Below are 26,382 nucleotides of genomic sequence, written 5' to 3'. Positions count from 1 at the left end.
AATTTTGAAATACTGCTACTATTTCAATATTTATCAAGCTCAACGATTTGCTTGCATTCTTATGCAATAGCAATGCACGGATTCATATTACAGTTGCACGAATTTTATATTACTAAAAATATAAATTTCTATAACAGGTGAAGCACCCGAGGCTTATAAGGATTATCACATAAGCGTAATTCATGAAGAGCCCGAAGAAAAAGAAGTGCAGCCCGATAAAATCTTGCAAGTTAGAATTATCGATGAAGTTTCTGAAGTCGAAGAGTCTCAACCCATCGTCGAAGAAGTCGAAGAGGAGGATGAAAAACCGACTGCCGAGGAAACAGTTGAGGACGTCACGAAGCCGAAGACAAGGAGAAAGAAGATTGTGAAAAAGAAGACCCACGAACACGATGAAATAATACAAAAACTGCTTGAACAAGAAATTGAAAAAACAGAGTTGGAGAAATACGAGAAGGTCGAATTTGATACTCCCAAGAAACTGAAACCAGAATTCGCCAATCTTGAACCAATTAAAATTGAAAGGAAAGAACAGAAGCCCACAAAGGTCACAATAGTTGAGGCCGCTGAGGTTCCCAAGATGGTGAAGTTGAAGCCTGGCAAACGTAAGGAAAAACCAGCTGAAGAACAAACTGTGCAACTACCCAAATTCAGACTTAAGACTCGCATGATTATGGTTGAATATCCGCCAGCACCGATTATACCAAAGTTGACAGACATTGGTGCAATTAAGCAGAACGGTGACCTCACCCGCAATATTGAGGAAGCGGAAGAGCTACTTAAGTTTAAGCCACACAAGCCCAAGAAAATTAAGAAAATTAAAGATGATTTGGAGAAGGTGGAGCTTGAAAAGTATGAAAAATACGTTAGTAGTGAAGAGGAACCGGAGCCAAAGCAACCATATCAAAAGCCTGAAAAGGTACCAAAACCAGAAGAAAGTCCGGATGAAGTCAAACTTAAAATTGGTAAGGGCAAGAAGAAGCCTAAGGAGGAAGAATCTCCTGAAAATGTTACGCTCAAAAAGATACCACAAAAGCCCACGGAATATGAAGAAGAAATCGAAAAGAAACCAAAAGAAAAGGATGTGATTGTAACTGAGGAGCAACCAAAGCAGCCCAGGGAGCAGGATATACAAGTGGAACCATTCCAACCAATTGATTATGAGCGGCCTGAATATGTTCCAGAAGAACTTGAGGAAGTGGAAAAACCAGAGAAGCCGGAAAAGCAAAAGAAACCAAGTAAAACAAAGTATAAGCCTAAAGAAAAATCAAAACCAGAACCGGAAACGATAATTACAGAAATTGTTCCTGGAAAACCGAAAGAACAAGAAGAAGTGCCCGATATTGACATAAAGTTCCGCAAGCCTGAGAGTGAGGCACCAGAAGAGACAGAATCTCAAGTTAAACTGAAACCAGTGAAAAAGACTCCTGAAGAAACAACAATTGAAGATGTTGTTGCAAAGACAACGGTTGAGGAGTCGAAGCCGCAGGAAAAGGTAATTAAACCTGAAGACGAGGTTAAAAAGACTAAGAAATCTAAACCGAAGCCGGCACAACAAAAAGAGGAAGAGACTACTGAAGAGAAGCAGCCAGACTATGAGGTTTCAGTAAAGGAAGAGGAAGCCGTTATTGAAAAGACCGACGACATTGAGAAGCCTAAAGAGGTAAAGGTGAAACAAAAGAAACCGAAAGAAGAACCTGTAGCTGAAGTCGACATCGTGGAAGAACTGCCTCAGGCAAGAGAAGAGCCTGAAGACATCCCTGTAGAGTACAAAATTACAACAACTGTTTTGGAGCCGGAAGAAGCACCAAAAGAACATCTAGTTAAAGTCATTGATTTTGATGAAAGGGAAGTTACCACTGAGGAGCTTGTTGAAGAAAAGGTTGTTACTAGAAAGAAGAAGCCGAAACCAGAGAAGCCAGAAGAGTTTGAGGTCACACTACAGGAGCCACAACAAATACAACCTGAACCAGAAGAGGAAACGGTTGAAGTTGTGATTGCTGTTCAACACCCCGAACAAGAAACTGAAGAATTTGAAGTCGAGTTGAAGATAAGCGAACCACAACCAGAAGAGCAAAATGTCGTTGTGAAGAAAAAGTCTAAAAAGAAGCCTGTGGAAAAAGTAGAGGAGGCGAAACAAGACGTGGTAAAAGAAGTGGAGACTCAACCGGAGGAGCAAAAAGTAGAAGAGATTTTGCAGGTAGAAGAAGAAGAAACCGTTGAAGAAACACAACCGAAGTCTTTCGTATTCCAAGTGACTGAAACTGATGCCCCTCTAAAGAAACCAGCAGAAGTAATTGAAGAAAAACCAAAAGAAAAGGTAAAGAAACCAGCTCCGAAACTGATTGAGAAATTCGACTCTTATGAAATTTCCGTCAAGGAATCTCAGGTGGAGAAAGTAATTGAGCAAGTGGAACAACCAGAGGAAGACGTTCCTGAAGAAGTTCTAATTACCACAAAAGCAAAAGAAGCGGAACCAGTGGAAGCAGAGTTTGTATTAACGGAACCAAAACCAACAGAAGAGAGTCATGTAGAAGCGGAAGTCAAGCCAAAGAAAACAAAGAAGCCTAAGAAAACTGAAGAGGTCACTAGTCTTGATATTAAAGTTGTTGAAGAAGTGACTGTTCCAGAAGAAATAGTAGTTGAAGATGAGCAACCTGATGTTGTTGAAAAGGAAAAACCAGCTCCGAAACTGATAGAGAAATTCGATTCTTATGAAATTTCCGTCAAGGAATCTCAGGTGGAGAAAGTAATTGAGCAGGTGGAACAACCAGAGGAAGACGTTCCTAAAGAAGTTCTAATTACCACCAGATCAAAAGAACCGGAACCAGTGGAAGCAGAGTTTGTATTAACGGAACCAAAACCAACAGAAGAGAGTCATGTAGAAGCGGAAGTCAAGCCAAAGAAAACAAAGAAGCCTAAGAAAACTGAAGAGGTCACTAGTCTTGATATTAAAGTTGTTGAAGAAGTGCCAGTTCCAGACGAAATAGTAGTTGAAGATGAGCAACCTGCTATTGTTGAAAAGGAAACTGTTCCCGCTGAAGAAACACCAAAGGAATATACGATTCGGGTATTTGATACAGAAATTGAGCAACCAGAAGAACCAACTGTTGCAGAATTTACTGTGAAGAAACCGAAACCTTCCCTTGTTGCTGCGGAAGAGCCCGAAGCAGAGTTTGTTTTGAAAGAGAGCAAGCCCGTAGAAGAAGTAACCGAAGTAGCTGAAATAAAAACAAAGAAACCTAAAAAGAAAGTTAAGGAAGTTGCTGCGGACGAGCTTAAGATCCAAATCAAAGAAGAAACTCCTCAAGAAATTCCAGTAGTGGAAGAAATCGTGGAGGTTGTGACAGAAGAAGAGGAAAAAGTACCTTCTGTTGAATATAAATCGTATGAAATTGGTGTGAAGGAAACAGTACCTGAAAAACCTGCCAAGGAAGAACTAATTGAGGAGCCATTGGTAAAGAAACCAGTAATCGAAGAGGAAGCACCTACTGTTGAATACAAGTCCTATCAAATAGGTGTGAAAGAGACAGTAGTTGAGAAGCCTGTTGAAGAAATTCCAGAAGAAGACCAATTGGTAGAGGAGCCTAAAGTCGAAGAGCCACAGCCAGTAGCCTTTGAGGAACTTAAAGTCAGAGTTATTGAAGAGACACCCCGTGAAGTTGTAGAAGAAGTTCTCGAAGAGAGCATTAAAGTGCAGCGCAAGAAGAAGCCGAAGCCAGAAATTACAGAAGAGCCAGAGGCTCAAATTAGCATTCCCAAACCAAAACCTGTTGATGAAATGGAAGCGGTCCAAAGCGTTACCATTGTACCAGAGATCCCGACAGAAGAGGATGCTGCAGAGCTTAAGATAACTATTATTGATGAAATGTCTGAACCGCAAGAACTTATTCAGGAGATTGAAGAAATCGAAACGGTTAAAGAAGCAGTCGCTGAACCGGTGCCGGTAGAAAAGCCAAAAGACTATAAATTCAGTATAAAAGAGTCTGAGACACCGAAGGAAAGTATCGAGGAATTGCCAGAAGAACAGGTTACCATTCAGAAAAAGAAGAAAGTTCCAGAGCAAAAAGAAACTGTCGAAGATTTACCGGAAGAGCAGGTTACCATTCAAAAGAAGAAGAAGAAGCTTGAACCTCAGGTTATAGAAGAACCAGAAGCCGTTTTCGAAATCAAGCAAAAACAAACAGTCGAAGAAGTTACAGAAGAAGCTAAAATAAAGAAGAAGACAAAGAAACCCGTAAAGGAAGAAGAGGCAGCTGCAGAGCTTAAAGTTACTGTGATCGAGGATTCGACACCAGAACCAGAAGTTATTGAAATCGTCGAAGAAATTGAAGAGCAGGCGGAAGAGATCCCAGAAGTAGAGCCAGTTGAAAAGCCCACTGAGTACAAATTCATGCTAAAAGAAAGCCAACCCGAAGCTTCAGAAGAAAATGAGGAAGAGGCTGTTCAGGAGGTTAGCTTACCTAAGAAAACTCCAAAGGCCGTTGAACCGATTGAAGAACCTGAAGCTGAAGTTATCCTTAAACCCAAATCCAAGCCTGAAGAAGTACAGGAGGAAGTCAAAATATCAAAGAAGAAGCCCAAAAAGAAGGTTGTAGAGGAAGCTGCTGAAGAACTTACAGTTAAGGTAGAAGAGGAAGTAACTCCTGAGCCTATTATTGTGGAGGAAGAAGTAGTAGAAGAAGTTGAAGCTAAGAAACCAGAAGAACCAACACCCGAAGAAACAGTCGATGCTGCCGTTTTCAAACTGAAGAAGCCAGATGCATCTGAGGAAGAGGATGTGGTCGCTGAAGTTACTTTGAAGCCAAAGCTACCCAAGGAGCTGCAAGAAGAAGAGCTCTCGGTCGATATCAAACTGCCAAAAGAAAAGAAGGTTTCTGAAGAAACATCGGATGAAACTGTGCAGCTCAAGAAGAAGAAGAAGCCACATAAACCAGTTGAAGAAGCTGCGGATGAGCTACAACTTCAGCAAACTGTCATCGAAGAGAGACCAGTAGAGGTTGAAGAAGAAGAAGTCATTGAGGAAGCCGTTATAATAAGAAGGAAACCAAAAAAACCATTCCAACCAACGGTAGAAGACCATGAAGAAACTGAATTCAGTCTCTCATTCAAAAAACCTCATACTGTTACTGAAGGTGTTGAAGAAGCAGCTACAGTTCTTAAGAAACGTCCAGTTAAACCTAAGACTCTAGACGAAGCTGGAGCAGAACTGTCCATAAAGCGCCTGGAAGAAGAATACGAAGAAGGGGAAGACATTGAAGAGTTTTTGGTTAGCCAAAGGGCCAAGCCAAAGCCACTGCAAGTTACCGATGAAGAAGACCAAGAGTACACTATCAAAAAGCTCAAACGTCGCAAAAAGGTGGAAATTCCTGAATTCTCTGATGTTGAAAATGTTACTTTCCGACCAAAGACTACTAAGACTAAAGAAGATGTGGACCAAGAGTTCAATATTGCTTTAGACTCTTATGCCGAGGAGGAAGTGTCAATGTCTGGAAAGGTGAAACTTAAGAAACCAATTAAGATGACCTACTCAGAAGCCACTGATGAGGCAAGGATTAAAATCTTACAAGATTATGATGACGGTGAAGGTCCAATAATTGAAGAAATACATGACGATGAAGATACTATTGATGAAGTTGAAGAGCCAGAAGAGTACATGGTTGAGGAGCTTCCACCAGACGAGGTTGACTTTAAACTAAAATCGAAAAAGCAGCCCAAGCCACACTATTCAGTCCAAGACGAAGAAGAGGAACAATTTCTCATTGGTCTTCGACATGCTAAACGTGATTCAGTGACGTACGATGAAGATTCTCTAACATTCAAAAAGAAACGTAAAATCGTGCAACAACTCTTCAATGAAGGTAAGTTTTGTTCCGGGTTATATTACTGTAACTTTTATAATTATCAAGCTGAATTAATTTCTCATTCGATTAAATTTGCACATCTGCTTATATGGCAATAGCTTAGAAAAATGAGGTAAAACGACCCAAAACACATAAATGTTAGTAGCTAACGCATAACTATCCATTATGGCCACCTTTAGATGTACTTCTTGTGCTCACCTAATTTAAACTCTTTTGGAAAAATATATTAATATTTATATCTTATTCATCGAATAGATGGCGCTTCTCTTAACATTACTAGGGAAATGGATGTGGAAGGTAAATATTTTGATTATAGCTACAGACACGATAAAATAAATTTCAATCAATTTTAGAATCTCAATTCGAAAACATGTATTCTATTTGCAATTACATTGCTGATAACGATGAGGCAATCAATTTGGTAGAGGGTGAAAAGGTACAGGTTATTGGACGTCATAGCTCTGAATGGTGGTATGTCAAGAAGAGCATTACGGAAGAGGAAGGTTGGGTGCCTGCCCAATATCTTATGGAGCCCGCGGAGTATGCTCAATATGTGCAGAATAAGCTGCATGAAAAGATTGATAAGCTACCCGTGTTTGAAAGTAAGTTCTGCATATAAACCTAAATGTTAATATCTAACAATACTTGTTGGCATTGTCCTGTCATGTTATTAACACTTCTTCTTAATGTCTTGTGATTGGGTGTTTATTAAGGACCTGGACCTCAAGACAAGCCGATAGCACCGCGATTCATTGAAAAGTTACAACCAATACACACACCTGACGGTTATACAGTGCAATTCGAGTGCAAGGTCGAAGGTAGTCCGAGACCACAGATCGCTTGGTTCCGCGAAACAGCCATCATAAAACCCTCACAGGACTTCCAAATGTTCTACGATGAAGACAATGTGGCCACATTGATAATTCGTGAAGTCTTCCCCGAAGACGCTGGCAAATTCACTTGCGTGGCCAAGAATGCCGCTGGTTTCACTTCAAGTACAACCGAATTGATTGTCGAGAGTCCGTTATCGGATCATGGTTCAGATGCCACGGCACTTTCGCGCAGGAGCATGTCGCGTGAATCTTCCTTGGCCGATATACTTGAGGGTATACCGCCAACATTTTCGCGTAAGCCAAAGGCCCAATATGTTGATGAAGGTACCAATGTAATCTTGGAGTGCCGTCTTGTTGCGGTGCCCGAACCTGAGATCGTTTGGACCTTCAATGGTGAAGACATTGATGAGGAGGAGATTAAAAATATTCGGATTGTTACCGAATCGGATATGCACATGTATTGCAGCGTTGTGCATATTACAAAAGTTAAGAAATCTCAAGAGGGCACATACGAAGTTATAGCCACAAATCGTGAGGGCGAAGCTCGTTTGCCCATCACATTAAAGGTTCGAACCTCGGACAAAGAAGCTCCTCAAATTTTGGAACCTTTGCGTAATATGGTGATACGTGAGGGTGAAAGTGTTGTGCTCTCTACACAAATTGTTGGTAATCCAGTGCCAAAGGTAACCTGGTACAAGGATGGCAAGCCCATTAAGAATGCCAAATCAGAAAAAGACTTACATACCCTAACACTGATTACACCAAAGAAGTCGGAGAAGGGAGAATACACAGTCAAGGCTGTCAATCCGTTGGGCAGTGTGGAAACCACTGCTTATCTCACAATTGAAGGTACGTTACGTGTTCAATGTTCATCGAGAAGCATACATTTTCTGTTCTGCCTTAATAGCAATAATAACATATTTCTTTCCCCACCTAGAACCCACCAGTGGTAACGCAGAGCCTCCATTATTTGTGGAGCGTTTCGAGGAGCAATCGGTACCGCAAAAGGGCGAGATTCGCTTACCTGCTAAGGTTTCGGGCAATCCAGTTCCTGAGGTACAATGGCTGTTCAACAATAACCCATTGTATTCCAGCGAGCGAGTACAACAGATTTATGATGGCGAAAATATTGAGCTCATTATACAAAATGCAAATCCAGAAACTGATTCGGGTGACTACAAGTGTATTGCCAGCAATCCCATTGGCAAAACATCACACGGTGCACGTGTGATTGTTGAGGTCGATGAGGTGACCTTTACCAAGAAGCTGAAAAAGACTATTACTATTGAGGAGGTGCAATCCCTGACATTGGAATGTGAAACCTCTCATGTGGTCTCAACCAAATGGTTCTTCAATGGCAAGGAGCTGAGCGGCATGGACCATCGCGTTGTCGTTGAGGATGGCAAGACGCACAAGCTGGTAATCAGGAATACAAATCTACGCGATTCCGGTACATATGTATGCAAGGTAAAGAAGCAAGAGACGCAATCAACAGTGGAGGTGCTGCAGCGTAAGCCAGACTTCCTTAAAGTGCTAGAAGACTATGAGGTAACCGAAAAGGACACAGCCATTCTCGATGTCGAGCTGACAACAGAAGCTGTAGAGGTCACCTGGTACAAGGATGGCGAAAAAATCACACCTGAACACAAAAACTGTGAGTTCATCAAGGATGGAAAATCGAGGCGCTTAGTTATACGCGATACTACAATTCATGATGAGGGCGAGTACACGTGCAAGCTAGAGGGCCAGGAGTGCAGCGCTGAGCTTACGGTCATTGAACTGCCACCAGAGATTGTAAAACACTTGGAGGACGTCAACGTAACAAAGGGTGAAAATGCCACATTCAACATTGAGCTGAGCAAGGGCGATGCACTGGTGAAATGGTTCAAGGATGGCAAAGAAATCAAGTTCACTGAGCGCATACAGCTGGCAATTGATGGTAAAAAGCAATCACTGCGTATTCTGAAAGCCAAGCCTGAAGATGTAGGCGAGTATTCCATTCAGGTGGGAGAGCAGACATCCAAGGCGAAACTGACAGTTGAAGAGCCATTAGTCGACTTTGTGCTTCGGTTGCCCGACGTCACGCTGGCTACCAAGACCACAGATGCTGAATTCACAGTCGAGCTCTCTCAGCCCGATGTGGAGGTTACCTGGTACAAGAAGGGCAAGCCCATCAAGCCGAACAAGAAGCATGAGGTCTTCGTTGAGGGCACTGTTAGGCGTCTGGTTATTCATGATGCCAGCGACGATGATGCGGGTGAGATCAGCTGCGTTGCCGAAAACGTCACCAGCAGCAGTAAGCTGTGCGTTGAGGAGCTTAAACTGCCGCCCGTGATTACTTCTGACAAGGATCAAACCATCAAAGTGAAGGAGAACGAAGACGCTACATTCACTGTCAAATACACAGGCGCGCCCACACCCGAAGCTGAGTGGACGTCGCGCAAGATTGTCATTCCCAAGTCAAAGCGTACTATTCCCACTATAGATGAACAATCCGCAACTCTGACCATCAAGAAGGTTGTCGACGATGACGAGGGCGAGTACACGGTTAAGCTTGTAAATCCTGTAGGTGAAGCAGAAGCCAGCCTTCGTTTGGTCATTATGCGTAAGTATAAAAAATTAGTTACAAATTAAGCGATGCGGAAATTTAGACCTATGTCAAAACTTTAGGCAAACCCACGGCGCCAGGCACACCACAGCCTTTGGAGGTGATGCACGATTCAATTACACTTTATTGGAAGGCCCCGGAGGATGATGGCAAATCTGAAATTATTGAATACATTCTGGAGTATCATGATGTAAAGGAGGAAAAGTGAGTAATATGAAGCTAAAAACTTTAAATACAAGTAACATAATTCCTTTTATAGATGGACTGAGATACGCAAGATTAAAGATACAACATATACAATCAGCAAGCTGAAGATCGATACAGAATACGTATTCCGTTCGATTGCAGTCAACGAAGTTGGCCCATCACCGCCCTCACCCATCTCGTCGCCCATACGCCTGATGCCTAAGGTTGAAACCGAAGCACCCAGCGTACGTGAGCCTTTGCAGGATATTGTCAGTGATCTAAATAAGGAGATGACATTGTCCTGTGTGTTCGGCGGCATTCCAGAGCCAAGTGTCACATGGAAAAAGAATGGCCAAGTCTTCGAGTCGAGTAGCTTGCGCTACGAGAATCGTGTTGCCAAATATACCATTGAAAAGACAACTATTGAGACTGAAGCCACATACACATGCGTGGCTACGAATGAGAAGGGCTCCGTGGAGACATCGTGTAAACTAAAACTGCAGCAGAAGCCAGTCGTGGAAATTGAGGAGAAGTATTTGTCCCAAAAACTGCGCACTGGCAGCACTCTCACCATTCCAGCAACAGTTCGTGGCTATCCACAGCCAACTGTGACCTGGCACAAGGAGACTGTCGAACAGAAGTCTACCACCAAGGAAATCACCATTGAAACCACAGAGACCAGTTCCACCTACACCCTTAAGAAGGTAACACGCGAACACTCTGGACGCTACAAGGTGACGGCAACAAATGAATCAGGCTCCAGCTATGCGGAGTGCACGGTTCAAGTGATTGACAAGCCAAGCAGGCCACAATCCCTGGAGATTAAAGATATTAAAAAGGATTCTATTACCTTGGAATGGACGCCACCTGTCGATGATGGTGGCATGGACATTAAGCAGTATACGCTGGAGAAATGCGATGTACAGAACAATGTCTGGATGAAGGTTTCAGATTTCGATAAGGACATCAACTCGTACGCCATTCAAAAACTTTCCATGAATGCGCAGTACATGTTCCGAGTGGTGGCTATTAACCCCATAGGTGAATCGGAGCCAACGGAGAGTGAGACTGTGACCATAACTAAGAGGTTTGGTATGTATACGCAAATAATATGTAATATGTGACAGTTAAGAATACCAACTCCTTTTGACTTGCAGAAAAACCAACTCCACCACGTGATCCTACCTCGGTGTCTGGCATGAACGATACTTCATTTACATTATCCTGGGAGCCATCGGAGAGTGATGGTGGTTCCAAGATAATTGAATACATTGTGGAAATAAGGGAAGAGACTGAAACCGTTTATCGCTCTGTGGGCACTACAGCGGGCACTGTAACAAACATTCAAGTTGAAAAAGTTGTGAAAAACAAGGGCTATCTGTTCCGGATCTACGCTCGAAATGAGGTTGGCACCAGCGACGCGTTTGAGACAACAGAAAAGATTGTTGTTGGACGCAAGATAAGTAAGTGACAAGAAATACTCAGAATGATGATTGCCTATTGCTTATTGCTGCTTTGCACATTGCTTTCTCTCTTAACGCCCACTAATGCTTCTCTTGCGCCATGAAAAAATATTTAACTAAGCAGCCACTAATTATGAAAACATGGGTATGTTATAGACGCCATATAATGCCATCAGTCGTTTTAGTAGTTTTTCATAATAATCATTTTAATGCACTCTATTTTAGCGCCGCCATCGCCGCCCCAAAATCTGAGAGCACCGGATGTAACGAGTCGCAGCGTAACTCTCGATTGGGAGGTGCCAGCCAGAAATGGTGGTTCAGAAATAACAGGTAAAAATATTAATAATAACAATACTCTATAAGGAAAATAATTTGCTTATTAATTAAAAATGTACTAATATACAAACTATAAATATAGGCTATTGCGTGGAGAAACGCTCCTCAACATCAACGAGCTGGTCAAAGGTTATTACTTTGGATGCACATCAACTGCACTATACCATAGACAATTTGAAAGATAAGTGCGAGTATTGGTTCCGTGTGTCAGCGGAGAATGAGGTTGGATTAGGTGCACCAGCCGTCACAGAAAGCATATCGCTAAAGACACATGCAAGTAAGTTGAACGTGGGCAACGTCTTATAAGAATTCTAATCCTTCATCATTTTTTAAATAGCCGTACCATCGCCACCAACTGCTCCACTGGAGGCGCGAGTTCTTGCGGCCAATGCCCACGTATTCGAATGGGGTATACCCGAGTCAGATGGAGGTGCGCCACTGCTCGGCTATCACATAGCCATACGTGACATGAAGAAGTCCATGTGGATTGAGGTTGGTCGGGTGCCAGCGGGTGTGCAGAAATTCCAGATAAGAGACTTGCAAGAGAATCACGAGTATATGATACGTATATTCGCTAAGAACGAGATTGGTCTGAGTGAACCTCTCGAGTCAGAGGAGCCATACAAAGTCATGACTGCAGGTATGTAGACGCATTTATTGTTTATGCCTTTGTTTCCGTAATGCTAATACCTTCTCTATGCAGGTCATGCCAGCCTGCCCGACGAGCCACGCACGGAGATGAGCACATGCAACACATCCTCGTGGCTACGGGATCACAATATGGATGCCGATATACACTCGTATGCGCGCGGCAGGCTGCTTCAACGCGATGAGTACTTCTTCCGCCTCTGGGCGCAAATGCCCAAGAAGAAGAAGAGCTCAAAGTAGACAAAAACAAAAACAGAAACAATAACAAAAACTCAAGCAAATAGCCATGACAAAACGAATGAAATTTAGGTTAGGTTAAGCATATTTCAATTGTATTTTAATGAATTCTTGATTTTTATTAGCTTTTTTTTTATTACTTTTAATGTACCCATGTAAAGAGCATGTAATGTTCGGATTTGCGTCCAATAACAACGATGTCCACGAAACTCAATCAGAAAAGGGCGAGCGAAGACAAACTTAATGTTTTGAGTGCGTGGACGTGGCTGTTCGATTGTGACGTCACTGGCCCATTACATAATCTATGAAAGAAATTTATATTTTTAATTTGCATAAATTCGTATAATTTCCTTCGCTTTATTTTTGTAAGCTGTGATAAATTTATCAATTTCGAAAGCGTCAAACGATTAAATGCCATGACATTTGTGCCACGACACATCGCGCATCGGGCAGCGGGCAGCCAACGGGCCAGCAACCAGCAGCAGTAGAAACAACAACAACAACAACCACAACAACAACAACCACAACAACCAACAACAGCACACAAGAACAACAAGAACCGTTACAACACAATACAACACAAGTGACTCAATATCCTCTAGGGAGACAAACAACAAATGGTGCAATTCGATATGAGTTACGAGTATGTTGTGTATGTGTGTGTGTATGTTGGTCTGTCTGTGAGTGTATGTGTGTGTGTGTGTGTACGAGTGCTGCGTTGTGCGTCGCGCTGACTGGACCTTGCCTTTGCCGTGTGCTCGCTGTGAGCAAATTTATGGCATCCAGAGGGTTACATAACTATACTTATATTGTGGAAGAGCCCAACATGACTTTAAAGAAACAAAACTAAATGAAAAACAAACAAAGTAAAATAAATATGAATAAATTTTTAACGAACAACTTCAAGTGGTTGATTCTTGGTGCAAGCGCAACTTTTGCGCAGTTGAGCACGTAAAATCAACTAATTAATTCATTAGTTAGTTTTGGTCGAGTCTAAAAAGAGAAGAGGCGAAGTTAACGTTAAGTTTGCACAGGAAAGTTTTCTATTAAGTTTTTATTCTAAAACTTAAAGTCGACAGCCAAACAATGGCAGCTTCGAGCTGGCCATGCTGACATGCGTGTGCAGGACCCAAGAGAAGCATCTGAAATGGGGACAGAGGGCATGGAACAGTGGCTGAGAGATACCAACACTAGGGCTACAGTTACGCGTCGTTGAACTTATCTGGTGACATGGGCAACTGCTGCATAAAGTTTCCAGAGAGAATTGTGTGCGAATTTAATTAAAGTTTTTGCGGCTGCCACTAATCAAAAGATATTATCTAAAATGTTCTATGTGGTAGTTACTTTGGCCGTTGGCAAATAACTTTTTGCTGCGGGCACAACTGTAATTTACACTAAGCTGCTTGCGGCCACAGTGGACACCAACTGGGTTGTGGCTAAGCATCAGAAAGTAAGCTGAAAATGGATTCATAAAGCTAAACATATTTCCGGCACTTTAAATTGCGCACAAGCTAACGAACAGTTCACTATTCACATGGCTGCCTCTCTGCACAGCAACAACAACCAAATAAACCTACCTATAACAACACCTACAACTGCTATTGATACCGACTGGCAGGAAGGCAGCACTAAACGATCGGCCAGTGGTTCTGGGACCTGCTCTTGGTCTTCGTCTTGGTCCTGGCCTGGTCCTTTGGAGAGCGCCTGTCGCTTATTTCGAGGGCTTCCAATGCCCCGGCACAGAAACGGAAATTTCATTTACTTGTTTGCTTTTTATGCGCTTCATTCGATTTTTGCTTGTTTCGTTGTTCTCCGATTTTATTTGTGCTAGATTCAAGCCGCCAGCTTAGCTGACTTTTCACACACACATTTTATAACTTAAATTTTCGGAATTGCTAGAATTTTCTTGTGTGTTGCCTTAAAGCCCTCCAAGTGCTTCTGCTGCTGCTGCTGTCTGTCGCAAGGCTCGTATGCCCATTTGTTATGGTTTATTAATGCCACTCCAAACTTGGCCAGAAAGTCGGCCTAACACAATTGTAAACTTGTAATGGCATTCGGCAAGTTCGGAGCATTGCTTGTAAAAACAAAATTACACATAAACTTTATGGTGTGCACGTAGAAAATTGAGGCAGCACTTTTTCCTTGACACGGCTCGTCAAACGTGATATCGCCTGCCCAAGACCTAAACCAAAGATGTAGGAAATAAAACAAAAAGACAGCAAAAAGTTTGCCTAATTAGTTCCCAAAATAATAAACGATAAAAGCATGGAAAACCACATTCCTAGATTTCAGGCATGCCCAAATGCTAAAAACATCTGCAGGTTTTGTCATTTCACGGTTGTGTGTCAAATAAATTGAATTATCAACTTGTACGGCAGCTCAAAGCAATTAGATGTTAGCACTGATGCGAACCAAATTAGCGAATCAAAGACAGAAGTCTTAATTGGTTTCAAGTTTTCAATTTTCCAAGAATATCTTAGGAAAAATGGCTAAGAAAAACAAATTCAATGAATTTTTCTTAGTATTAGAATAAGTATGATTCAATTATAGACTATTTACTAACTTTCCAACTTATTTAAACAGCTCAGCTAACTGGTCTTCGAGTGAGATACGAAGCTATTCGAGTTCTAGCTTGGATTCGAACTCTTCTATTAAGGTCTTCTGAAATACTGGACTTAATGTTCAAATCTAAATCGGTTAAGTATCAACAAAGTTAAAGGATAACCAGCCGGACATCCCACCACTTTGTTTTGTATTAGCTAAGCGGGCAATAAAGCTGTTAAATATACAGTTTAAACATAAAAATCATAAAACGAACCAAATTAGTTTCTTAGATTACAGAACGCACATTTAGTACTTACTTCTGCTAACAAGAATGATATATGTTTTTATATAAAGACTTGTAGACTTGGGTATTCGTAATTGCCCCAAGAAAGTTCGTGTCATAAAATGTTCATTTCCGTTCATGTTTATTGCCCAAAAATAAGCGCCCGAAAGAGTCGCTAGGCCGCAGATTAACTGATGCTTTATAAAAGTGGGTCGAATTATAAAAGTATCTGCAGTTATTTACGGCGCAACACGGTCCCCAAATAGCACCAAAATGACAAGCCAAACTGCTGTATGTATAATTGCCCAACACAGCACTGCCCGGAGCCATGAGCCACGCCCATTAAATACAAAATGCAGCGCCATGAAGCCAAAAAAGACGCAACCTCCGGCCTGCAGCATGGCCGATTACTGTAGCCAGCGGCAGGCGATTGGGTCGAGCTATTGGTAAACTTAAATGTACACACATCTGCAGGTCTTCAGCAAAGTTAAGAAAACATTTTGTGTTCTGGCGAATTGTTAATGCTCTCTTGTTTATGTTAAGCAGGAAAATTATTATTGAACTTAAGCAGCTTTTATTTATCTTTAGTTTAATGGAAGTATTTTGGTCATATGGTAGACTGATATTTATTTCGCATCTTGAAAAAATCCTTTGCCTCGATATACCCTTCATGCATACCAAAGCATACTGTAAATATAAAATATTTATTGCCAGATTGCACATGCTGTTGGCATGTCCTTCGGGCAGCAACAGCTACAGCAGCACAGCAGTATGCTTCCAGCTGCCAGCTGATATGTATACAATGTCCTTTCAGACTTATCCTTTCCTTTGACTGCACCGACATCCGAAACAAGCATTTTACACGCATTTTACCATTTTTGCTGGCCAATTCATAACGTTTAACAGATCGGAGCAGTCAGTAAAAATAGTCTTACACTTTACAATTTAATAGAGACATTTTTGGTACAAATTAACAGCACATATAATCTGCCCCTTCAACACCCTCCTGAGGCCACATTTAAAAATCAAGTGTGCTGAAAATTAAATTTCGTACAGCGAAGCAGGACAGCAATTCAATGCAGTGCAAGGACATTCAGTGGCTTCCAACCAAAAACTAATGAAACTGCTGCTCCTATAGCTGCTGCTGCTGCTGCTGCTGCTGCTATTGCTGCTATTGCTGCTATTGCTACTTTCCAGCTGCCGACTGTCGCACACGCCTGCTGCTAGCACGACATTTCATTGGAGTGTCATGTTTCCCCCCCACACACAGACACACAGATACACAGTAACATTTACCAACTTCTGTGTGCATGCATGACTTTTAAAGGCAGCGCAATTAAAGTCAATTGGCATTTTACCAAAATGTGTTCGACGTGGCGTATACGTAATGTCATTTAAGTGTCTATGTGTGGTGTCAACAGCATTAGCTTGCGTTGAATATAGTTATTAGCACGTCTCTGGCAACACAAATAGTTTCATAATTTATTAGCAACACCCAAACACGGAATTCGACATTGCGCATACGCCGCATTTGCCAGGCATAAATTAATTCATTTTCAAGGCAAAACTTTATAGTTATTTAGGTGTCTCCTTCCTTTGAACTCATACCAATTTTATGGTGTCTTTTAGTATATTGTTTGCCAATTTAAAATATCAACAACAACATCAGGCAATGAACTGAAATTTCTGTATTTCATTTCGCTCTGCTAGAAGTTTTACAGCTCAACTAGGTGCTGCAAGCTGATGTTTGTTTTATGGACTTTTTGGGTCCTTATCTCATTCCAGTTTATTTTATAATGTACTCATAAAAGTTATGCGCTGACTAAAACCAGAAAGACATTTGCATTTTTTACACACACAAACTTTGATTTGGCAGTTTGACTGATTAGCTCTCATTATACAGCTCTTGACATTTACGAGCATATTTTGGACAGCAAATAAACTTAGCTAGATTGACGAAGCATTCACAAATTGAATTCGAATGAGGATTTTCCAGCTATTGAGCAAAGTATAAAGTCCATATATCGATGGAGTACACTTTAATGGTTTCCTCTATGCAAAGTATTTATTGAGTTTTGGAATTAAAAGAAGCTTTAAGTTTATGTCCTGATAGTTTATGATTTGTATCTAATAATGGACATTATTTACTTGGAGTTATTTACCAATTTTTCTTCTCAACTAGCGGTTAAATGTCAGCTTTTAGCTACTTTACACGACGTTGACTTAATTTGATGCAAGTTAGTTCCATTTGGCCATTGCATAAATGCATCTTAATGCCGCCCATTTGGCAGGGCGGTAGCTGGGGTACGTTAAACAGATTTGCACCTTGCATATAAAGCCAAATTTACAAGCTGTAACGAAAATTGCAACGCAAATATGCAAATAACTATGAAGCTGCCCCAGCAGCAGCAGGTGAAAGGAAAAAGCGACCCTCGCTTAAATTTTGGGCAACTTGGGAGGGCCAAACAAAAAAGTTGATACTTGGTTTGCCAGGAAATCGTTTGGCAAGCGGAAAATTCAGCTGAAAATCAAGCTGTTATGACTCTGTGTGTGTGCGTGCGTGTGTGTGTAAATGTGTGCTTGTGTGTGTATGGGCAATGTACAAACGTGTTGGGCAAATCGGCAAAGATAAGCATGCAACAGCAAACAAAGCTGAATTCAGCTGCATTCTTGTTGCAGCTCTACAGCTCTAGCTGCCATTTGCAACACAGTTCACAGTGGTAAGTGGGAGTAGGAGTAGGAGTGCGAGTGCAAGTACTCAGGCTGTTTACGTGCTTATCGAGCATTCGATGGCAAAATTATAGCCGTACCATGGCATGAGTAAGCTGCTTAGAATGCACTGCCAGCCGGCCAGCGTGGCGTATGCGTGCTGTCTTTTCAGAGATGTTCAAATGTTTTTGCAGCATATTAAATCGCCAGTGTTGCGTTATTGTTCCTCTATATAGTTACACACGGAACGCAAGGTTGGGCGCGCAGCAAATTGTAGCAAAAGCTGCGATTTATAGTGCCACAAGTTATAGGCAGCTGCTGCCACCCCGCAGTCCGGGTAGATAGAAAATGCGTGGATATGTGTGTGCCGCCTGTGGGCCCTAACAACCACACATACACATTGAACAGTTGACTTGTGCGCGCACCTGCAGAGACAGGACCACGACTACTGCTAGCAGCAACAGCAGCAGCGGCAACAGCAGCAGCAGCAAGACATAAAAAGTGGCACTCGATGATGCCTATGGGCAAGTTTTGCTCGTAGAGCGCATGTTGCCAGCAAACGAGTGTAGTCGCTGTAGTCGTTGGCCTGGCCTAAACATCACTTCACAACTGCCAAGCCAGCACATCCGGTTTCCGTTAGTTGGGCACGTCGTTGTCGATGTCGTTGTCGTGGCTGCTCGAGCTGCCTGTCATGTTGATGTTGCTACAGGTAATATCATTTAGCAGAGGCGCAAAAACAGCGACTGGCACGAATATCGTATGTTGGTAAAATATTATCTCGTTACAATGTTGAAAATATTTTTGCGCCCTTGCCATGCTCGCCTTTGGCTTATGAGCGGAAGTACGTGTCGCAGCAACAAAAACTACACACACACACACACACATGTCAGTCCAGAAAGAAAGTACTCAAGCACACACATACATACACCGCTCATGTAAAGTATAGATGTTTAAATTTGATTTCAAGTGCTCGCATTTTGATGGCTATCTAAGTGAATGCGTGTTGTGGCTGCTTACGTGTCCTTGTTATAAAAACTTCGAGTGCGACAAGCGATATGTGTGTGCCTTTAAGAAAATAGTCAGCAATGATCTTGCTTAAAGTGGCCCAGGTGATTATATGTAAATATATTGTGTCTATTGTCGCGGTCAACAACTATTGATTAACGCCTTAAGATTATGTGCTTTTAAGATTCATATATTTTTAATGTTTTCCAGTCTCAACTGCTTACTTACATCATAAGAGGTAGCTTTAGTGAAATATCACACATTTCAGTCAGACATAAGTGAATTTTGATCTTTTTAAATATTGCACCTGCAGTTCCTTTACGAAACGTTACTTGCATACTCGCTCTCTTTTGTCACTGGAATTCCTTCGAACTTATCATAGCACACTTTTCAGCGCTGTTGTATTTGCCCTCAGCTTCGATTGACAAGTGGTGTCAACTTTGCTGTAAGTAGTCCTGTTGCCAGATATTGTAGTTAATTTTTAAATTTTCTTGCGCTATTTTTTCCCAGCCACTTGTGGCACTTAAGGGTAGCAACCCCAGCAGCTGCTTTTGATTCCTCATGCATGCGAAGCTTACACAGGCGTTCCCCGAAATAATTTACACACATACACAGGCACACACACAACAATTGCAGGCTGGTTGCGTCCCCTTCCAATTACGTTACGCATGAATTTGATAGCAAATGAGAAAATGGCAACGCGTTGCGCTTCACGCTTGACTCTGCTTGGCACTCACTTAATTATTGCATAAGAAACTGAAACGAGGCCACCAAGGCGCTGCTTGGGGCGACATAAACCCACACCCGCGCACACACACGCACACACACACACACGCAAACACGTGCAGCTGACAGCGAGCAATGCAACTTGCAAGTGCAACTGCAACTGGGACAACAAACTTTACAGTGTGGCAATGTGCTTGACATGCATGCTTACCCACAACGTTGCAGCCAAGTTGCAAGTTTCCAGTCGCCCATTGACTGCAGCTCAGTTTGTCGACGGGAGGCAAGCGGGTAATGCCAGAAAGTCTGCAACTATAACTGCCACAATTTAGCTTGGAGCATAGAGAAAAGGAGTATCATCAGGTTGGGCAAATGTGCTAGGACCTATACAATACAAAACTTTACTATACTATTCTATACTACACTATACTATACTAAACTATACTATACTATACTATACTATACTACGCTATACTATACTATATTATTCCCTAGCATACTATGATATACTTTACTATACTATATACTACACTATGATTTACCTTGCTAAAACAAAAAAAATGAATTAATAGATGTAAATTACTCTTTTCGTGAAAAGGGTATCTTGTAGTTCGACAAACGTGTAAATGCCCTGCGATATATACTATACCGAAATACTCATACTTATGTTAATATGTTATATTATACTACACTATATAGTATATCATTTTATATTAAACTATAAAAAGCTGTTTCATACTATGAAACACTTTATTTGTACTGTAAATTTCAAGATACCAATTGGTCAAATGTATAAATAAAATGCAGTATATGTAGAGCAGTATACGCTACTACACTTGACTATACTACGATATATTTGTATGACACTTTAATGATGAGTACGAAGTATCTTTAATTTTTATAAAATTATAATTCGCAAACAATCTTACACAACTGCAAAACAACTGTAGAAGCATTTCTTAACCAATTTAAAATTGAAATCAACTAGGTGCAGCTTAAAGACTTTCATCGATGTAACTTTAGAATCAAATTTAAATAGACAATTTGTTTGATTTTCAAGTTCACAGGCAGTTGCGATTAATTAGCAGCCGAAACTTGAATTATCCATTATCCTTTAGGTCGATTTAATTGCTGCTTGAATAATTTGCGAGCTAATTATGTTCAATTCGAGCAGCTTTGGCCATTGCCTGCAGGCCAGCTGTTACCTGTGCTGTCCACATCCGGCGACAAGTTTTGCACTTCCGTTCGCCATTTTACACAACCACACACACACACACTCACACTGAAAGTGAGTCAGATGTAGAGACAAAGAGAGCTGAACTAAATGGGTTTTGGTTAGCTGCCGGCGTTTTGGGGGCAACTCAATTAAGTCTGGCTGCTGCAATTTATATAAGCCTGCCGATATTGCTGTTATCGGTCAGTTACATACTTTATAATGGCCAACGCTGGGCGGCGCCATTTTTCATTTAATTTACAGCACATTTTATCTGTGTTCTACGGCACCTTTTATTGCCCCAGCCACAGACTGGGCTGGGAACGGGCCTGGTAAGCCTTTTGGCTTGCTTATTTTGTTATCATTATCCTGTTATCCTTCTGCCTGCCTAGCTTCCAGCCTGTCTGCCCGTCTGCCTGCCTGCTTGCTGATGGCTGCGAGCGCCACCTAATTAAATTATCTCGCAATTGCCTGCTAAGTGCGCCTGCACTCGCTTATTTCGAAATGTTGTGGGCATTAAAGGACTCGCTATCCTTGCAGCTTGGCATATTTATTTATCGAGCGTCCCTTTTTCTTTTTTGTTTTTTTTTTTTTGTTGGTCACTTCCTGGCCTTTGTCGTTTCCTTTTGCGCCTAATTATTATCTGCTCTGCGCACAGCATTTTTGAACACCACACAAACTTTTCGTAACGCCGGGGCGAAAAAAGTCAATAGGTTTGAAGGACCTTAATTATTTTGTGTATTTAGGTGTGCTTGTATGTGTGTGTGTGTATGTGTGTGTTCATTTCTCTGACCTAAGCCGCCAAAGTTTTATGTACACAATAAAGTTGTTGCTACAGTCGCTGTTGACCCATTTGGCAGCGGCTCAAACCGTATAACTTTAACAACATTCGAATTTAAGTATGGCGAGGGAAAATGTTTTTCCATTGCTTCTCGGCTGTTTAAGTGGGGTAAATGATTTTGTCATTGACAAGTTGTTGGCTGCATCCTGCACTCAGTGCGCCCAAGGACAACATCAAAGGCTTTGCATAACAAATGTTTTGTTTTCACTACGGCTACGGCCAAAGCTGCCTCCAAGCCGGACTTGCAAGTGCTTGTATTGTTCTAGCTGGATCCTGTGCTGCCCCAAAGCTGCTCACAGCATATCCTGTTTGTTTAAAAGCTTCCGTTCGCCAGTTACGTGTGTGCGAGTATTGTGAATGTGAATGTGAATCCGAGTACTCGCAGCCAAGACCTTGCAACCAAATGCGCAATTATGACAACCATGTGGAATGTGTAGTTTGTTGGTGTGTGTGTGTGTGTGTGAGTGTGTATGTGGCTGTTTCGAATACTCAAACTCTTGATGCTGACAATGATTGAAGCTTTATGCTGTCATTGTCATAAATCAATAAATGCAACTTGAGCCAAATTGCCCAGCATGGAAAATGGAAAATGTCTGCGCACAAAGAAAAAAAATCATATACACTGCCTTTGCAACCCGCTCTGCGTTGCACGGCCTTAGCTCATGTGGCCTGGCCAAGTTTATTTGCAAAAATAATGCACATCATTGTTAATCAAAGCGAAAGAGACAGCGAGGGAGAAAGAGGAAGAAAGAGAGAGAGAGAGAAAGTGACATTGTTGTGCCAGTGAGAAAATTCTGTTTAGCTCGGCTGCTGCCTTGTTTATTGTTACGTGCTTGAAGCCCTGCAACAGCGCTGTGCATGTGCATAGAAACAGATCTCGATTATCAGTTGGCTTTGGTCAGCTGTGGCTAGGGTTCGCTTCGCCGTATTCATTAAAAATAAACATTGACATTTCGGGTTTTTTCGATCATACGACTAGACTGGGCCACACTAAACTGACTAGCACTGTCTGCTTGTGTGCACACATCTAAGCCCGAACAAAGGACGTATACAAACAAGAGGGACAACAACAACACTGTCCTACAACAATGGTGCACAAAATTGCGGCTGTCATCAGTGAGGAAATTTGCATTTTGCACAAATTGCAATACGTAAACTGGCCGCACTTCACACTCAGCACTCCAGATACCCTTACATACATATGTGGCTACAGTCAGCCGGCACCCGTTGTACGAATGCATGGAGCTGCATGCTAAATGGTAAGTGCTTCAGTTTTTGGGAAATGGCTTGGCATATTATGGGAAGCTGCAGTTGCAATAACAGGCAGAGAGGCTGCCAAGCACGCACAAACACCTGTCCACATCAATTATGTTCAGTAATTTTTTCTGGGGCGTGGCCTAACAATATTGCTGCCCAGGGGCTGGCTGCGGTGTTTAGCAAGTGGGCGTGTCAGCAGCGCATCCCTTAATGCAGCTAATCGAAATTATTTTCCACTCAACTGCTCTTGTTGCAAGGAAATAGTTTTGAATGAACTGAAAGATGAAAATCGAAGCATGCAAATAGTTTTTCTCATGCGCAATGAACTGTACTGTGTTTTTATTTAGGGGTAGGGGGCGGGGCATAGGCATAATTGAATTGATTATGCTTAGTCGAGACCGAATGAGTTTTAATTCAATCATTTACAGCTGAGCGATAAAGGCGTTCATTAGTCGTGTTAATCATACGCCACGCTGCACGGCTACGGCCTATGGGACAGCAGCTAATTAGGTTGGCAGCTCTCATCGCTCCGACATAGCTCAAGAGACTTAATAGATTTTTACCAGCTGCACATAACTCACAGCATGCTGTGTGGGTGTTTGATTTAGTTGATTTTTCGGGTCTTTTCTTTTTACTTATTGGTTCTGCAGTCCTGTTTTTACGTAGAGTGCCAAACGTGCTTTGCATAGCGAATTTCGAAAGCCAACTGCTGTTTGCTCAGCAAGCAAGTTTCTCAGTTATTTATTGATTTTATGCACAAACATATATCCTACTTTAAAGTCGATTCAATCAAACCACCAGCTGCTTAGATTGCTGGACTCCAACATTGGCTTAATGTTTCCCTCAGACTCCCAGTTTAGCGTCCAGCCACGCCCATTGGCAAGCAGCAGCATTGTGGACAAGCCGAACAGCAACCAGCCAAGTAGTTGACCCAGAGCTGTGGCGTTTACTTGGCAATAAGGCAGCTGGCACAGCAACGTCTGCTTGTGGCGCAGTTGTTCAGGTCGATTGCCAGTGCAAAGCTGCAAAATAGATAAAGCACATAACTTAGGAGTTTTGTTAATTGTACTTACAGCAACGACTCTTACCATTAGATCCACCACATCCAAATATTGGTGGATACGCTTTCTACGACGTTTGCGACACTGGCGCAGCTGTGGCATAAAAAGTTGCGGCTGCTGCACCAGCTGCCACAGACTCGACTCGAATTTGATGTGCTCCTTGCGAAAGTGCCGCCGAGCCAACAGCAAAGTGATGATCAGGCTTAAAAGATTTGCCCCATATCTGAGCTGTATCAGCTGCAAACGTAAGATAACCCTGCCCCGCCGATCCACTTCCTGCTTAAAAGACAAGTGCAACTTGTGCAACATCAGCGCAAAGAGCGACAGCAGATAAACGCCGAAATAGTGTGTCATGTGTCGTTGTATTTTTTGCAACGTTGGCTGCACTTGAAGCACCCTGTGCAGCAGCTTAAATCGCCGATGGCAGCTGAAGGGCGCAGCAAGCATCCGATTTATGGCCACATAGATGCAGTGCAGCCAAATGAAGCAATTGAAGTGCAGCAGCAGCTGCAGATAACAGCAGACCACACAGAATGCTACACACAGCAGCTTTAGGTAATCATAAAGCTGTAGCTGCCAGTAGATGATCCACCCTAGCTGCACGGATACGAGCAGAGTCCAGCAATAAGCACGCACCACCGTAACACAAAGCCAGTCACCCAGCTGGCGTTGCACGCCAACTATATCATTGAGCGTGACCATCAACCACTGGCGCGAGCACAAGTAAAGAATGGAGGGCATTGCGTATATAAAGTGAGCGTAGACATCAATTCGGCTATCAGCGCCAGCATTGCAAACCACCAAAATCCACGCGACTAGATTGAGGCCAAACATCCAGTAGATAAGTGTTTGCTGGGCCAGAGCAAATCTTGCCGTGGCCTCATTGTAGTAGATGTTGCACAGCGCAAACAGCTCGCACACAACTTTTTGTGCCCCAAAGTAGCCGAAAAGGTGGCAGCAACAGAGCACTGAGTGCTGCGACATGTCAGCAACTGCACAGAGCAGGTCAGGCGGTTGGGTCAATTGACCCCCAGAAACTGGAGAACAAATGGGGCAGCAAAATATGTAACGATAGGTAGAAACCTAAATACGCTTCTTTTCTTGTTTACTTTAAAGTAATAAAAAAAAAAAGTACTTAATTATTTTATTAATTTCATATTATATGGATTTATTTGTATTTAAATATTATTATTAACAAGCATGACTACTGCAGAACTCAAGTATAAATGTAGACAACGTTTATGCCCCTCGTAATTATTAAACGTGCCAGCACATTGGCAAGGTTCAAGTATCCTTTTGGTAAGGGCATATAAAACAATAACAATTTGCGTGGCCCTTCGACGCTAATGTGATGACGAGCTGTGTAAATGCTTTTAACGCGAAAAAGCATTTGTGAAGTGCGAGTAATTGATGGCTGCATACATCGAGGAGGCAACCACTTCAATTAGCGCCATTTGAACACGCGCATTTGCCACCACATGACACGACCAAAATCGATAAGTTTTGCAGCTAAAATATTTTAAATTTCTAATGCTTTGACCAGCACAGTTTTGGAAACACACCCTTTCAATTCATTCGAGCTTCGTGGTCTTCAGCTCCTTCTGTGGAACCGCTGTCAAACCCACTTCAGATTTGCGTCACCGTCAACCACGCAGCAAACTAATTTATTTTCAAACTGGGAATTTCCAGGTCAAAGTTTGCTCTTGTCCTGGCTAGAGGCACGGCGATTGACGATTAATTTGTTCAAGTCTCAATCGCTGCTTATGCCCTGTTCCAGCAGCAGCAGCAGCAGCCATTAGAGGATTTGCATGCCCAGGCACGTGAGTATTTTGGCATGTTCATTGGTTCATCGCAGCATAACCCAAAACTGTCAACCTTAAGCGGCTCACTTGCCTTTACATCTATTTTTTCTTTGCAGCTGCTGCTTTCTCGGCATTTGCTTTGTCATTCTAACTTGGAATTCATGTCGCAGCGTTCGGTGCGCTTTTATGTGGCATTTTAAAATCCTGTGCATGTCGGCAAGAGGACAAGGCAAGCGCCGCTGGAATTCAATAAGAAGCCCAAGGCACATAGCAATAGCCATGGGACGCCAGGAAGCCTGCACCCTGAATGTTTGACAAACAATCATTAGAGCCATCAGTATTAACAGCAGCAACAAGAGGAGCAGCTGGAGCAAAAGCAGTAACAGGACCAAGAGCAGGAGCAGGTAGCACCAGAAACAGAACTCAAAGGCTGTATATATCAGTATCACCATCAGCTACATCGTTAGCCGCTGGCCTAACTGTCTATACCCTTGATAGCAGCGAGGGGATAGGCACGAGAAGTTCAGTTTCTCTTCGAAACGCGCACTTCCAAAGTTTTATTTTATGTGGTCCTTGGAAATTTTGAAAATGGTTGAAGGTGTGTGTTATAGCGCTTGAAAATATATCATAATTAAGAAGACTAAATTTTTCTGATAAAAGTTAATAATATTTAGAATTTGATGTTGAATGCCAATTGATAGTACTGATCTAACTGATCCGAATCCAAATTGCTATACCAAAATCGGACGTTCTTTGGCCTGAAATTATA

The 26,382-nt window shown here is 42.1% G+C and overlaps 2 protein-coding genes across 8 annotated transcripts in view; one reads left to right on the top strand and one right to left on the bottom strand.

The window, feature by feature from the left end:
• Positions 1-13,075, top strand: part of LOC135438178 (titin-like) — a 123,630-nt gene extending 110,555 nt beyond the window's left edge. For 6 of the 7 annotated variants that reach the window (XM_064696383.1, XM_064696380.1, XM_064696386.1 and 3 more), the window contains 12 exons: positions 138-5,861; positions 6,120-6,161; positions 6,218-6,466; positions 6,578-7,546; positions 7,635-9,302; positions 9,368-9,509; positions 9,565-10,583; positions 10,649-10,954; positions 11,180-11,284; positions 11,373-11,567; positions 11,628-11,930; positions 11,994-13,075. In XM_064696383.1, coding sequence (XP_064552453.1) covers positions 138-5,861; positions 6,120-6,161; positions 6,218-6,466; positions 6,578-7,546; positions 7,635-9,302; positions 9,368-9,509; positions 9,565-10,583; positions 10,649-10,954; positions 11,180-11,284; positions 11,373-11,567; positions 11,628-11,930; positions 11,994-12,178 — 10,907 coding nt within the window. In that variant the 3' untranslated portion in view covers positions 12,179-13,075. The remainder of the gene's footprint in view (positions 1-137; positions 5,862-6,119; positions 6,162-6,217; positions 6,467-6,577; positions 7,547-7,634; positions 9,303-9,367; positions 9,510-9,564; positions 10,584-10,648; positions 10,955-11,179; positions 11,285-11,372; positions 11,568-11,627; positions 11,931-11,993) is intronic. The other variant, XM_064696382.1, reaches the window with a different exon arrangement.
• Positions 13,076-23,535: 10,460 nt separating this feature from the next.
• Grl62c (Gustatory receptor-like 62c) lies at positions 23,536-24,795 on the bottom strand. The gene is made up of 2 exons (XM_064696451.1): positions 23,839-24,795; positions 23,536-23,772 (listed from the first exon to the last, which is right to left on the bottom strand). The coding sequence occupies exons 1-2, from the start codon at positions 24,793-24,795 to the stop codon at positions 23,536-23,538; spliced, it is 1,194 nt and encodes a 397-aa protein (XP_064552521.1).
• Between the last annotated feature and the right edge of the window lie 1,587 nt (positions 24,796-26,382).

Source organism: Drosophila montana, unplaced genomic scaffold (genome assembly GCF_035044405.1).
Source record: "Drosophila montana isolate Dmon_TW-CO22-7 unplaced genomic scaffold, ASM3504440v1 contig_3847_1, whole genome shotgun sequence".
In the NCBI taxonomy this organism is placed as follows: domain Eukaryota; kingdom Metazoa; phylum Arthropoda; class Insecta; order Diptera; family Drosophilidae; genus Drosophila; species Drosophila montana.
The sequence above is the reverse complement of the archived record's forward strand: the minus strand, read 5'-3'. Positions and strand labels throughout refer to the sequence as shown.

Coding starts and splice junctions, on each gene's coding strand:
- Grl62c (XM_064696451.1), bottom strand. CDS start 24,795: ATGTCGCAGCACTCAGTGCTCTGTTGCTGCCACCTTTTCGGCTACTTT. Junction 23,773..23,838: donor TGGATGTGGTGGATCTAATG/GTAAGAGTCGTT, acceptor TCTATTTTGCAG/CTTTGCACTGGCAATCGACC.